This window comes from Marmota flaviventris, chromosome 14, assembly GCF_047511675.1.
Source record: "Marmota flaviventris isolate mMarFla1 chromosome 14, mMarFla1.hap1, whole genome shotgun sequence".
In the NCBI taxonomy this organism is placed as follows: Eukaryota; Metazoa; Chordata; class Mammalia; order Rodentia; family Sciuridae; genus Marmota; species Marmota flaviventris.
In genome coordinates, this window is record NC_092511.1 from 30,644,224 (window position 1) to 30,659,465 (window position 15,242).

At 33.1% G+C, this 15,242-nt stretch overlaps 1 protein-coding gene across 4 annotated transcripts in view; it reads right to left on the reverse strand.

Annotated features, from left to right (window-relative positions):
- The window catches only part of Sos1 (SOS Ras/Rac guanine nucleotide exchange factor 1), a 169,332-nt gene that overhangs the window by 97,296 nt on the left and 56,794 nt on the right, over positions 1–15,242 (reverse strand). For 3 of the 4 annotated variants that reach the window (XM_071601517.1, XM_071601515.1, XM_071601514.1), the window contains exons 4-8: positions 14,317–14,481; positions 13,184–13,393; positions 9,484–9,627; positions 3,971–4,081; positions 3,792–3,890 (exon numbers count right to left, since the gene is read on the reverse strand). In XM_071601517.1, the coding sequence (XP_071457618.1) occupies positions 3,792–3,890; positions 3,971–4,081; positions 9,484–9,627; positions 13,184–13,393; positions 14,317–14,481 (729 nt within the window). The remainder of the gene's footprint in view (positions 1–3,791; positions 3,891–3,970; positions 4,082–9,483; positions 9,628–13,183; positions 13,394–14,316; positions 14,482–15,242) is intronic. The other variant, XM_071601516.1, reaches the window with a different exon arrangement.

Sequence of the window (15,242 nt, forward strand, 5' to 3'; positions counted from 1 at the left end):
ATAGCACTAGTGATGAAATTACCCTGAAGTATTTTTATGTATATTATTGTGTTTGACAATGAAATAAGCATTTCATAAATAAGGAAAGCAGGACACACACACACACACACACACACACACACAAATGAAGTAACCTGAGTCAAGCCACATAGCTAGTAAGCTACTGAGCTAGAATACAAGAAGAAATATCAGACCTCTATATAGTCTAATAAGCATTCAAAAACCATGTCACTCATAGATAAATTGTGTCTAGTTTCTGTCACTTATATTTTACAGTTTTCCTTCCTCTAGTTGCCTCAATTTTGTGCTATTATTACTGAGTCTAGAATTACCAAGCTCAGACTGACAACTGCAGTATGGCAATTCTGAAAAAGGGATGGGGGAGAACCAGGAAGAATCAGGTAGTTGGAAAAAAATCTTAGAGCTGAAAGGCCTTTAAGTTCATTTGATGGAAAAATCCCCATGATAGTTTCCCTAAGTAACATCCATAAGAGCATCGCATTCTAAAGGGATTGCAAGTGTAACTGACTTGGGAAATGCTGAAAAACAATTAGATTGCTTTACTGTGCAATTTTACAAAGCTTTTACTATTCTAACATACACTGAACATTTCTAGGAGCATAATTAAGGATGCAGTAGTCCCCAAATATTTGACCACTGAACACCCCCTCCCCCACTTTAGAATATCTCATGAGAGGGCTGGGATATGGCTTGGTGGTAGAGCACTTGCCTAGCATATACAAGGCCTGGGTTCAATTCCTAGTACCACAAAGAAAAAGTGGGAAAAAGAATATCTCATGACACTAGCATCCTAGAGAATACACTTAAAAAATACTGCTAAATGAAAATAATTAGTTAAAAAACAAAAACAAATTAAAGAAAAGTATAAACAGCACAATAATGCTGAGAGAATTCAGCATAAAAAAGAATGATCAGAGCCAGGCACAGTGACACATACCTGTAATCCCAGCAGCTCAGGAGGCTGAGGCAAAAGGATCATAAATTCAAAGCCTCAGCAACTTAGCTAGGCCCCAAGTAACTTAGCAAGAACCTATCTCAAAATAAAAAATGGGCTGAGGATGTGGCTCAGTGGTTAAGCACCGCTGATTCAATCTCTGGTATCAAAAATTTTAAAAAATGATCAGCATCTGGATTAGACAAAGTTTCCTGCCCTATATGCTGTTAATTTTGCAATATAACTTTAGGCACTGATATGAATCAGGAATATAAGCCCCTAAGCTAACAGAAATCTTGCAAGTTGCCACAAGTTACAATTAACTGCCTGTATTTGGGGAATAAGTAATATCTTATTAAAATGATTGGGTTTCAGCAGGGCATGTGGTGCATACTTGTAACCCCAGCCCTCGGGAAGTTGAGGCAGGAGGATTAACAGATTCAAAGCCAGCCTGGACAATTTAGGGAGGCCCTAAGGAACTTAGTGAGACCCTGTCTCAAAATAAAGAATAAAAAGGGGCAGGAGGGGCTGTGGCTCAGTGGTAGAGTGTTTGCCTAACATGTGTGAGGTACTGGGTTCAATTCTCAGCACTGCATATAAATAAGTAAAGTCCATTGACAACTAAAAAATTAAAAAAAAAAGGAGCATGTGGTTCAGTGGTTAAGCACCCCTGAGTTCAACAAAAAACAAGAAACAAAAAGATTGGGTTTTATAGACTTCTGAACCTTCATCGAAGCATCTTGTTTTTATTTATAAATTATAACTGCCTTGAGGTTTCATATGGACTTTGCATCCTTCAGAACACCATTACAGGCTCAGGTAAAAATTGCTACCAGAGAAATCATTGCAAGGAAGGATTCTAGGTAATAAAACTACAAGTGTCTCATCATGACTCTGGTTTTCATAATGAATTCTTTATAAAAAATATCTCATACCAAAAGCTTGATTACCTTCTTAGAATAACCACCCTGTATTACAAATGGTAAGAGTTTGCAATCTCAAACAGAGTACTAAGAGCTTTATAATTGTACCTGGTGATTAAATATTACTTTATTGCTCCCTTAACTCTTTCCAAGTTCAAACATTCCTACTTGAAATTTAAGTGGATTAAGTCCAAATTACTATAAGGCAAAGAAACCTAGAAAATGGAAACAAAAGGTAAGGATGAGAGCTCCTCCAGTTTACTAAATTCAGAGATCTTCTATTCATTTAATGATTCATTACAGAAAGCCCATATCATCTGTTCCAGCAAATTATAAATTTCTAGTAGTACATTCTCAACAACAGAATTATAATATATGAGTTTTCTTTGATGAAAGAAATATTTGTTTAAAAGATAAAGAACTAATAATGTCTTTTTCGTATTTTTTATTTCTGACAAAAGTGCATTTCTTTAAAAATGTTTCAGTAAGCAAATGATAACAGTCAACTCTAAATGATTCATGATAGATTTTATTGTGGATCAGATTCTCCTTCCCTCAATGCAGTCATAAAGAAACAGAAATACTACTTATATAAGTGTAGGCCTACCCACTTCAAACATTGTATAAAGCATTATACAAGCAAATAAAATTGATTACATCCTCATTTCTCATTACTAGTACAGTTAATGAAGGTATTCACAGGAACTCCAGTTACATTTCAACTTAAATTTTGAAAATCAAATATAAATACTTTGTGAATGTCAAAACTAAGCTCTTTTAGAGTTTACCAAGTGATGGGGACAAAAACGCTACAGGGTAAATAAATGATTGACTCCGTTCCTATCAGTCTTTTTCTTTTCTTTTTGCAGTCCTGGGGAATGAACCTGGGGCCTCCCACATGCTAGAGAAATGCTCTACCTTTAGCTACACCCCCAGCCCTCTTTAAAAATGTTTAATTTTGAAACAGAGTCTATATATCTAAGTTACCCAGACTAGTCTCCTGTGATCCTCCTGCCTCAGCCTCCTGAGTAGCTGGAGTTAAAGACATGGTACTACCCTGCCTGAACTTACCAATCTTTTCCTAAGTGTCTATCAGTTGGGGCTATCCACAAATAGTAGTGTTAAGATACTTTGAAAGCAACTGATAACTCATCAATCCAGAAAGCAAATACCTATATCCCAATTTAAGGGAATAATAATATTAATGCATATCGGTTTTGTCTTTTGAGGGTTAGGTCATTAAAAGTAAACAGAATATGACTTTGGGCTATAAATTTTAAATTTTACAGACTAAGGTTTTTCTTTTCCTTAATTTCAGGGCATAACAGGAAAAGAAAAAAGAAAACAGACCCTTTCCTTTTGAGCTGTGCTTCTTAATATTTTGAACTCTAATCAAATGGGTGATTTTTACTGGGATTATACAAATTCACTGCTTCTAAAGTATTGATAAGCAGTTTAGAGAGAGAGTTACAAATTTGAACTGAGAAAATTAGGTGAATTAGTCATCACCATTATTTTCAGCCTTATTCACATCTGAGAATATTCCTTTATCTAAGTTCCTGAATCTGCTGAGGTCACCAAATGGAGATTTGGAAGCATAAATCCAAGGTTATTTTCAAAGAATCAGCCACAGAAGCAAAAAGTGCACAAGATAAAAATATTTAACAATTGCTTTAAAATTTACTATAGAAATTGGAGAAAATATGCTACTCTTTTGCAGATTTACTTAACTGGAAAAAGAAAATGGATACACACCAATGTACATGGATGCTCATATAATATCTACAAATAGAATGGGAAAGAATTTATATGACAGGATGGAGACTGTGGCTTAGTAGAGTGCTTGCCTAGCATATGTGAAGCTTTTTCATCACATTTGAAGAGTTTATAAATATCAATTAGAATTTTCTTACCTTCAGAAGTTCAAAGTAATGTAGACAGTGGTAAACAGGGGCTAGAAGTAGCCTGGGTAAAACATATTGAACAGCTTCTTTGAAACCTTCGCCTATTGACTAGAAAAGAAAGTGATTTAATTTTTTTTTCTAAGTTTACTTTTCAGACATTATACATCTTGATTTAAAAATTACTGTACCTGCAAATAAAGTGCTGCCCCAGGCTTTGATAACTGACTAAGGAAACGATCATGAAAACCAGGCCGTAAAATATCTCGAGCATATGATTCGTATGGATCAAATGCCAGTTCCTTAGAAAATAAAGAAGTTAAAACATAAATAATCTTTTTCCAAGGTAAAACATAAATACCCTACCACTATAAATAGAAAATATTAAATTATGAGCTTATCTATGCCAGTACATTATATGTATATATTTTTTAAACCTCTAAATAAAAATTATGACTATTAATTATAATTTTAATAAAATAAATATAATATTTCTGATAAGCAAAGAGGTCCCTCATATGTTGTGGCACCGCTCATTAAAGGATTCCTTACAGTATTAAGAGGGGCAAAAAGTAGGACTTGGTTCTCTGGAAAACAAAGAAAGCTTAGCTTGAACAACAAAGAATACAGATAACAATAACTAGATAAGGCATAAATGTTTACTGATGCCAAAAACTTATTTTTTCATAGTTTTTCTTTGTGTTAGACACAAAGAAAACAGTTTCTATTACCTAAAATATACTGTTATAGCTTTCATTAAACAATTTAACCCACTGCCAAAAAAATTTTACCATTATTTCTAAATTGCTAGTCATCAATAAACTAAATTCTAACAGTTAGGTCTAAAGCGTATCAATGTTTCCTGAGGAAAAAAAGAGAGTAAGAAACTTGATTTTAGCAGCAAATTTCCATCTTCCATTCTATCCACTATTCCAGGTCTAAATCTACTATGAAAATGGTGCTCTAGATTCTCATAAGAGCTCATTTCCACAAAGGGTAATTATAGAAAGAGGAAGAAGAAATAAGTGGAGCAATGTAGTAGAAGGAGGTAGGAGGAAATGGCAAAACAAGCAATGTGTTTATGTATTAATCATCCTTAATGTTGTTTTCCAGATTGCTTTTTGGTTTTTTTTTGTACCAGGGATTGAACCCAGGGTGCTTAACCACTGTGACATATCCCCTTCCCTTTTTTATATTTTATTTAGAACAGAATCTCGCTTAGTTGTCAGGGCCTTGCTAAGTCGCTGAGGGTGGATTTGAACTCATGATCCTCCTGCCTCAGTTTCCCAAGCCACTGGAATTATAGGCATGCACTCCTGCACCCAGCTCAGATTGCTTTTTAAGGAAAAAAAAATTGCTTTTTAAGGAAAGATAGTAATAACAGTAAGTACCAGAATAACACCAGATCAGAAATCAGAAGATTTGTGAAATGCAATATGACATATAAAGTTCCAAGTCATTCTGGATTCCTACAGCAGCATCTTAAGTTCACTTCTTAATTCCTTCAACTAAACATTTCTGTAAAAATACCAGAAACTGCAGTTCATTATATATTTTATAGAAATGTTTAGTAAGGTGTCAACATTAACAGAAAGGAGTTAAAAATGAATAGAGTGGATAGGAACAAGAAATGAAGTTCTGATTAGACCTTGGGTTTCTTTGAACTGCTAGAAATTATGGTATACAATAGTTATGTTTGCCTTCCTTCCCTCTCAATAAAGCCCCATGGTATTACAAAAATTCCCAGTAACTTTATAAACAAAAGAAAGACTTTACATAGTGTAGTGGTTTAAAAACATAAGCTTTGGAGTCATAATGACCTAGGTTCCAATTCTGATTACTTACTAGCTGTGTGTCCTTCAACAAACTATTTACTGTAAGAATGATCCCTCATTGGAAGATGTGGATAATACCAACTTCACAGGGTTGTTTTAAGACTTAAATGAGATATCTATGTAAAGCACTTATACAGTCTTGCACAAAATAAGCTCTGAACTAACGGTAGCCAGGATTATTCTAAAACAGCTAACTGAGCTCAAGAGAGAAAAAAATGGACGAGTCACTAGGAATCCAAACTCTCATCACATATATTCATTCTTAGAGATAAATTTGTAAATCCCTTAGGCTCCCTTTCACAAGTCTACATCCCTCTTTGCTGATCCCCACAAGTATTCACTATCCTGGATTTGATAAACCTTCCCATATAGGTTTTTATATTACAATTACATATGTATCAAGAACGAAAGGAATTATAATTACATATATATTAAGAACAAAAGCAATGAATTATTTTTCAAGCTTTCAAACTTCACATACATATCATAATATATGTTCTTCAGCAAGCTGCTTTCTATACTCAAAGTTATTATCAGGATTTATCCATTCTGATTCATGTACTTCCTTCTAATTAATTTATTTTAAAACTCTATAATATTCTACTTTATGATTACATCACCTTAATCTATTCTCTATTAAAAGTGATTCAAATAATATCCCATTTTTCACAATTATAAATAGTTCTGTAATAAATACTTTAGATATCTTATTATGCTCATATGCATATTTTTAAAGCATATAACTAGAGGGGGAAGTTGCTTTCTAACTAGTAGTATCAACTTATACACTCATCAGTAGTGACTTGACAATTGACCACTTCATTGCCAATATTTGGCACTACCAAATAAACATGATAGTGTAGATGTCCTTCAACATGCTGATTTCATTTCCTTTAGATATTTATCCAGGAATGGAATTGCTGGATCATATAGTTCTATTTTTAATTTTCTGAGGAACCTCCATATTTTTTGCACCCTAATGAAGAGTACTAATTTACATTCCCACCAACAGTGTATTAGGATTCCCTTTTTTCTACCTTCTCCTAGCACTTGTTATATTTTGTCTTTTTGGTAGCAGCCATTCTAGCTGGAATGAGATGATATCTCATTGTGGTTTTGATTTGCATTTCCATGATAATTAGTCATGTTGAACATTTTTTCACATGACTTGTTGGCCATTCATGTGTCTTCTGAGAAAAGTCTATTTGCCAAGTGTCAATTTTTAAAACAGTTTTTTTGACTTTTTTGGGGATGGTGGTGGTTATGAGTTGTTTGAGTTACTTATGTATTTTGGATATTAAGTCCATATCAAATGTATAGCTAGAAATATTTTCTCCCATTTGCCTATTTTTACTTTTGTTTCCTGCACTTTTGAGGTCTTATCCAAAAAATCCTTGCCTGTTTCAATGTCCTGAAGCTGTTCCCTGCATTTCTTTCTGGCACTTTCATAGTTTCAGGTCTTACATGTAAGCCTTTAATCCATTTTTAGTTCAATTTTGTAAGAAGTAGGGATCCAGTTTCATTCTTCTGCATATGGACACCCAATTTTCCCAGCACCACTTATTGAAAAGACTGTTTCTCCCATATATATTCTTAGCACCTTTGTTGAAGATCAATTAGTTATAGATGTGTGGGTTTACTTCTAGGCTCTCTATTCTGTTTCACTGGTGAATGTGTCTGTTTTTATACCAATACCATGCTGTTTTGATTACTATAGTTTTAGGGGGTCCCCTACCACTGGACCCAGTGATGGGGACTGAATCAGGGGCTTTGCACACACTACTCAAAAGTGCTCTAATACTGAGCTGTATCCCCAGCCCTCTGTGTATGTCTTGAAATCAAGTAATGTAATGCTTCCTGCTTTATTCTTTCTGTTCAAGACTGCTTTGTCTATTTGGGGTTGTAAGGGGGGGGGGGGGGCTATATAAATTTTAGCATGGTTTCTTCTAGGTTTGTGAAAAATGTCATTATCATTTTGATAGAGATTGCACTGAATCTATAGATTGCTTTGGGTACTATGGACATTTTAACAATATTGATTCTTCCAATTCATAAACATAGGGATCTTTAATCTATTGAGAACTTTTCTGAGAATGATGTAAGATAAAAAGTGAATATTTTTCCTTAAGGATAAGCAATTTTGACACAGCATCTGTTATTTGTTTGTTCTTTCCCTACCAATTAATGATATCTCTGGCACATATAATGTGCATTTTTTTTTCTAGGACTCTTTATTCTGTTGTCCCACTATCTATATCAGCACCAATATTACACTCTTATTTACTATGGCTTTGTAACAAATCTTAATAAGTGACAGGGCAAGTCCCCTCAACTTGTTGTTCCTCCAAATTAATTTTTTTTATCCCTTCATTATTGAACACAAAGTTTAGGATCAATTTACAGAATTTATAGCTTACTTGAGAGATAATGAGCATCATTACAAATTGAGTCTTTCCATCCATACATATGATATGTGTTTCCATTTATTCAGATATTCCTTATGAACCTAATTATTTTTTTAAACAATGTTGCTGCATATATGTAGTTAGGTTTATTACTGAGTACCTTAGATCATTTAATAAGTGAAATATTTTGCCTTAATGTTATATATTCAATGTATTGTGACTGAGCACAGTGATGCCACCAATTGTTATATGCTGATTTTTTTCTCTAGCCACTACACTGAACTTTCCTACTAGTTCTTATTATTATATATAAATTTTTTGGACTTGTTCTGTAGACAATTATAGTGACTACATATAGGACAACTTTGTCTTGTCTATTTCTTACATTGGTAGCACTGCTAAGAGAATGTTGAATAGTAGAAGTAGTAGTAGTGTTCTTTTCTTGTTTCTGAATTCTTTTTTCGTGGGAGGAGAGGGGGGTGTGCCTTGGATTGAACTCAGGGGTACTTGACCACTGAGCCACATCCCCAGCCTTATTTTGTATTTTATTTAGAGACAGGGTCCCACTGAATTGCTTAGGGCCTTGCTAAGTTACTAAGGCTGGCTTTGAACTTGCAATCCTCCCACTTCAGCCCCCAAGCTGCTGGGATTACAGGTTTGCACTACTGCATCTGACCTGAATTCTTTAATCTAGCCATTAAGTATTATATCTCTTTTTAAAAGTTTCCCCCCATAAGTTCAACACTGTTATAGTAAAAGAGAGTAGATTTTAAAGTGAGGACAGAGCAAGAGATAGAAAACCCAGAATGAATGACTATCAAATGCTCATTTGTTAGAACTCATATATTTTAGCATTTGAAATAGTCCAGGAAAAGGCTACAAAATTTTCTGCCTCACCGTCTCTGAATCATCTAGGCCCTGGACCCAAGTTTCATTCCTGCTCTTCAAAATAATAATGTAGTTACCACACATTGAGTAGCTGACTGTGTTATACTCAATTTCCACAAAAATTTCAAGTTCTTATATTATCATCACCCGTACTTTACAAATATACAGAGGTTTAAAGAAGCAAAATAACTTGCTCACAGTTACACAACTAATAAACAGCAGAACTTGAAGTGGAACACAAGTTATTTAACCCCAGATCCAAGTTCTTCATTGATTCATTGACTTTTCTTGCTTTGAAAGATTTCATAATAGGCCACTGGGTGTCAGCGTTGGCACCTCTCATCTATGGAATCTGCTTTTCTATAATGGGAGACCATTTTTTGTATGTTTGTTGAAATAACAGAAACAAATATTAACAATAACACTATGAAGAAGGGGCAATAACAGGTAAGTAGTCCTAACAGTTAGTATCTAGGACTTTAGCTAGACATAGAATTAAAATTTCCAATTTTAATGCAAAAGTAGGGTTATATACACAATTTTAAGATTTTTTATATATAAAATTGAAGTACTTACCTCTGCCAAGTCTTCAAAGCAGCTTCCTACTAAAGGATGGGGACTGCCTTCATCTGTCATTTCTACAGTGTCTTCTATATGGCCCAGTAACTTTACACTAAGTTCATGTATATCTACTATACGGCTAAATATATTTTCTACATCCTATTGGGGAGGAGAGAAATATATTAATTCAATTAGGCTGTGTAACAATAGATAAATTTTGAGTTTATAAGTCATTTTATAATCACAGAACTTAACATGGAAAATATACTGACAAATACTAATGACTTATAAATTAAAAATACTCAATAATTTGTTTTGCAATTTACAGGTAATAAATACATTTCTCTTGAAAAATGGTTCTCAAACTTTGTCTTAGGACTCTTTCACACTCTCATAAATTATCTAATAAATTACCACACTTTTATAGACTTTTTTTGTATCTATAAATATTTACCATATTAGAAATTAAAACCAACAATGTTTAAACATTTAATTCACTTATAAAAATGAACTCACTACATGATAACATAAGTAACATTTTGTGAAAAGCAACTGTTTTTCTAAAATAACAAAAAGGAAATATTTAGTATAAAATGGTATCACATTACATTTTTGCAAATCTAACAAGTAGTTTAATAGAAGAGAGCAGGATTTTTCTATCATTTCTTGCCATTCAATCTGTTGGGATACATTATTTTGGTTGAAATGCATGAAGAAAATCTAGCTATACAGATACATATTAGGAAAGGGAGAATAATAGTCTACTCAAATAACTGTTAGGTATTCTTTTGTAAAGATTCTTCATAATTTTTTATTGAGATGTACCTCATATACCACAAAATTTACCCTTATGAAACATGCTTATGATATTGACAGTTTTCAGTGTATTTACAGAGTTGTATAATCACATTATCAAATCCTGGAACATTTCATTACCTCAGAGAGACACTGTAAACCTATTAACAATTATTCTCCATTCTGCTCTTTTCCCAGCCCTTGTCAACCTCTATTCTACTTTCTATCTCTATGGATTTGCCTATTCTAGACATTTCCCATAAATAACATCCTTTTATGGCCCTACACCAAAATTTAATGAGTGGTAGTTTTGTTTTGTTTTTTTTTTTTAGTTGTAGATGGACCTTTATTTTATTTATTTCTTTTTATGTGATGCTGAGGATCAAACCCAGCGCCTCACACATGCTAGGCAAATGCTCTACCACTGAACTACAGCCCCAGGCCCCGAATGATAGTTTCTTAAAGGTTAGATGCAATGTGGAATCAATTTTGTATGATTACACTAAAATCCACTGGTTACTATTTTTTGATTATTTTTATCAGTGACTATATTTTGTCAAATTAACTTTGAGATATGACTTATATACAGTAAGATATACCTATTTTAATGTACTTTTTGGTGAGATTTATGTATTCATTCTTATAACTACCATCTTATTCAAGATATGTAACATTTTCATTGCCTTAAGAAGTTTCTGTATTCCTCATTCCCATCAATTTTCACTATTCTCACTCCCAGGGAACCCATAATCTTCTTTTCATCACTAGAAAAGTACCTTTTCTAGAATATGAAATAAATGGAATCATATCTAGTCTTTTATGTCTAGTTTCTTTCTTTTTTTTTTTTAGTTGTTTTGGACCTTTATTTCATTAATTTATATGTGGTGCTGAGAATCAAACCGAGTGCCTCACACATGTTAGGCAAGTGCTTTACCACTGAGCTACAACCCCAGCCCTTATGTCTAATTTCTTTGTTCCACGCTGCTATGTGTATAAGTACTTCATACCTTTTCATTACTGAGCATCATTCCACCACATGGACATGTCACACTTTGTATATCCACTCAACTTATTTATATATTTATTCATTTATTTATTTTGTAGTTATGGATGGACAGCATGCCTTTATTTTGTTTTTATTTTTTATGTGATACTAAGTATCGAACCCAGTGCTCCATACATGCTAGGCAAGCACTCTACTCCTTAGCTACAATGCCAGTCCACTCCATTCAACTCTGATCGACACTTGGGTTGTTTCTAGTTTGGGGCAAAAACAAAACTGCTAGGAACATTTGTGAACAAGTGTTATATGAACATGTTTTTATTTTTTCAGGACAAAACTTAGAAGTAGAATTACTAGATAATATGGGTGGTTTATGCTTATTATTATACAAAACTGTCAAACTTTTTTCCAAAATATTTATACTTATTTACATCTCAAAAGTAATATGGGAACTTTATGTTCCCACAAATAGGTGTGCCACATCCTTTTCAGTATTTGATATTGTCTTTTTTTTTAAGTCTTTCTAATGAGTGTATAGTGGCAGCTCATTGTGTTTTCTTTTGAATATCTTTATTTTGTTTATTTATTTTTATGTGGTGCTGAGGATCAAACCCAGGGTCTCTCACGTGCAAGGCGAGCGCTCTACCACTGAGCCACAACCCCAGCCCCTCATTGTGGTTTTAATGTGCATTTCTTAGATGATTATTGATATTGACCATTTCTAGTTCTTAATGTTTGTGTCCTAAAACATCTTTGCCTTTCCTTTACTGTTATTTTTTAAAACTACTTATTTATTTTTTACTTACAGTACTAGGGATTGAGCCCAAGGGCATTCCACTGAACTATATCCTGGGCCCTTTTTGTTTTTTATTTTTAAATAGGGGCTCACTAAGTTGCTGAGGTTGGCTTTGACCTTGTAATCCTCCTGCCTCAGCTTCTCAAATAGCTGGAATTACAGGTGTGTGCTATTGCATTCCAGCACCTTTACTCATTTTTAAAAGCAACTTTATTGAAAGATAATTTGAATACCATGTAATTCATCCATCTAAAGTGGGTAATTCAATGTGTTTTTTTAAATAATCTACAGATTTGCACAACTAACACTATAACCTATTCCTTATTATTTATTACTATTGTGTGTGTTGCTCAAGATTAAACCCAGGACCTCACACATACTAGGCAAGCACTCTACCACTAAGCTACACCCCCACCCTTGTTCTTTTATTTTTTTTTAATGTTTACTCACAGTTTCCATAGTAAGCACTGTTTCTCCATCAGTCACCTGTGACTGAGTAGCTTTAGGAATTACTAGTATGTAACTCCCTTAGACAACCTCACTTGCTGTCAATCAGCATTTCCTTAGGTCCCAATTAGGTTAGTTTGATTACTATTATAACACCAGCAATGCTTTATCTGAGTGTCAATGTTACTGGTTCCATTTTTTGTGCTCTCAATAATACTGCTGTCACACTTCTATCATAGTTACTACACACTGTATTGCAATTTAATTTTAAATTTACATCTCTGTCTTAACTTGAGGGAACAAACTGTTTCTTATTTATCTTTGAATCTCCACTGCTAAGTATGGTACCTGACAACACAGTTGGTATCAATGAAATATTTATTAAATGACTCAAGTTGGCCAAATAAAGCAAAAATATCTTCTACCTAGACAAGAGGCTTTATTGCTTGGTGTGTATCAAAGATTCTGAATTCATTTTAACTTATATAATCAGTCTGCTTTTTATATTTTCTTTTAATATGTGATATGTGATCTCTTAAAACTTGTAGCATTTTATTTGTGATCATAAATTAAGTCCAACAGCTTAAAAATATTGGCAAATTAGTGTGAACTAGACAAATTCAAATTCAAGGTTGTCATATAATGATAGACATATATATACACAATATACTTACATTAGCTGAAAACAATTTGGAATTGGAGACAAAGGGCTCTCTAAAAACTTTTATAATTAGATTTAGTTCCCTTATATATTGTCGAATTTCTGCCATAAATGCTTTTACCAAATCATAGTAAGTTTGTTCTCCTGAAGTGGAAGGCTCTTCATCAGTTAAAGATAATACATTTATATCTTCTACATCTTGATGAAACATATCCATCAATACCTATATAGTTAGAGATATATAAAGTATAAATGTGAATCTACAGTCAAATTTGAAGGTAAATGCCCTAAAGTTCTGTGAATAAAGTTCTTAAATGACTAAAAAAACAATCTGGTATATAACTGCATCTTTATGGATATATTGCTATAACCCCTCAAAACTTCTCTAAAATAGAATTCTACTAATATTACACATGCCTCCTCCAAGTTCTTTATCAACACTAGTAGCTATCTGTCTCTCATGTTAACCTATCACTTCTGGTTTGTTCCCAAATACTACTTCGAATTTCTCTGATTTGGTGTTTTCTGTTCTATACCCTTGCCATTCTCACCTTATTCCATGGCCTCAATCTCTCATATTTGGCTTATTTTCCTACATTTGGTAGGGATGAATCAAAACAAGCCTTGTTTTCTCCAAGAAGTCTACCATTGTTAGTCTTCCTGAAACTTATCTTTCCCTTCTTGTGAACTTCTACAGTGTCATACAGATCAGATTACCTACATTAGAGAGTATCATAATGACCAGATGAGATAAATCATGTATATGCTCAACTTTCAATAAATGTTTGGTCTTAATATTATTGAAACACTGCACAAGTAGTATTTAAAGAAAACTAAGTGTTGAAATAAAACTTTTAGTACTTTCAAATTTTAAAAAACTGTTTTCAAGTAAATCTATAGCCTTTTAAATCTTCCAATTCAAATTAAATTTTAAGAAATTCACTGTAAGATATTATTACTATAATAAACCCTAGTTGCAGCAATATATAAAAATTGCTACATGTTTAAAAACATCTTAATATTATGTATCTAATATATTTCTAGAAAGTGATATCCTAATTCTTGCTACTAGATTTACTAGAAGTATTCCCCAAAATATAGTACACAAGTTTAAGAAATAAAACATATAGAAGCTCAGTTTCCTACCTTATCAGCACACATTGCCACTTTAATATCTTGTTTTGTAATTTCATAATGCCGTATGTTTCTTACATAATTCCCCACCAGCTTTAAAATGTCTGCAGAAATGTATTCTAATACTGCTACTATGTAAACAGAAACCTGATGGTCAATTTTATAACCTAGGACCTCCTGCAAAATTAAAAGAAAAATGTGTTTAGACACCATATACTAAAAATTGAACACACTTGATTACAAATTTTTAAAAATCATGCACTTTAGCTTAACTTTGAGGCCTGTGATTATCAATGTTTTATTTTATAATTTAAATGGTCCAATTATGAAAAATATATGTATTACAACTGAAAAATGTAAACTAAGACAAGGCAAGGCAAAATCATCCTGGTCATGTAAAACACTTAAGAGCATACATTATTAAATATATAATCCCTAACTTAGGAAGCAAAGTTCAAGTTTGGTATATTTTACTCTTCAGTTATGTTCTTCATTACCCAAGTAAGAATACCTGTAAGTAACTACAACAACGGAGTTTTCTCTTTTATACAAGAGTAAATACATTATTGGCATCTAGAAATATCATATACCTCTATTTTTTCCTAAGGAACCTAGGCTCCCCCAAATCTTAATGGCACATTTCTCTGGCTGTTCCTATGAAAAAAAAAAAAAAAAAAAGTGCTCTGTCCCACTGCACAACGGTAGTTACTAAGAGCACATTAAATAGTTCTATTATTAGACTTCAAAGAGTATGGTCTTTTATAGGTCTTTTGTTCTCCTTGTAGGAGAGCAAATTCCAAACAATCCAATTAAGGGGGAGAAAAACTTTGAAATAAGTCTACTATAAGTTGTGGGCAGGCTGCATTTACCGTTTGGGATATATAAAAACTATTAAATGTATCATGGTAAAGATTTACCAGTAACTTGAAATAATATCC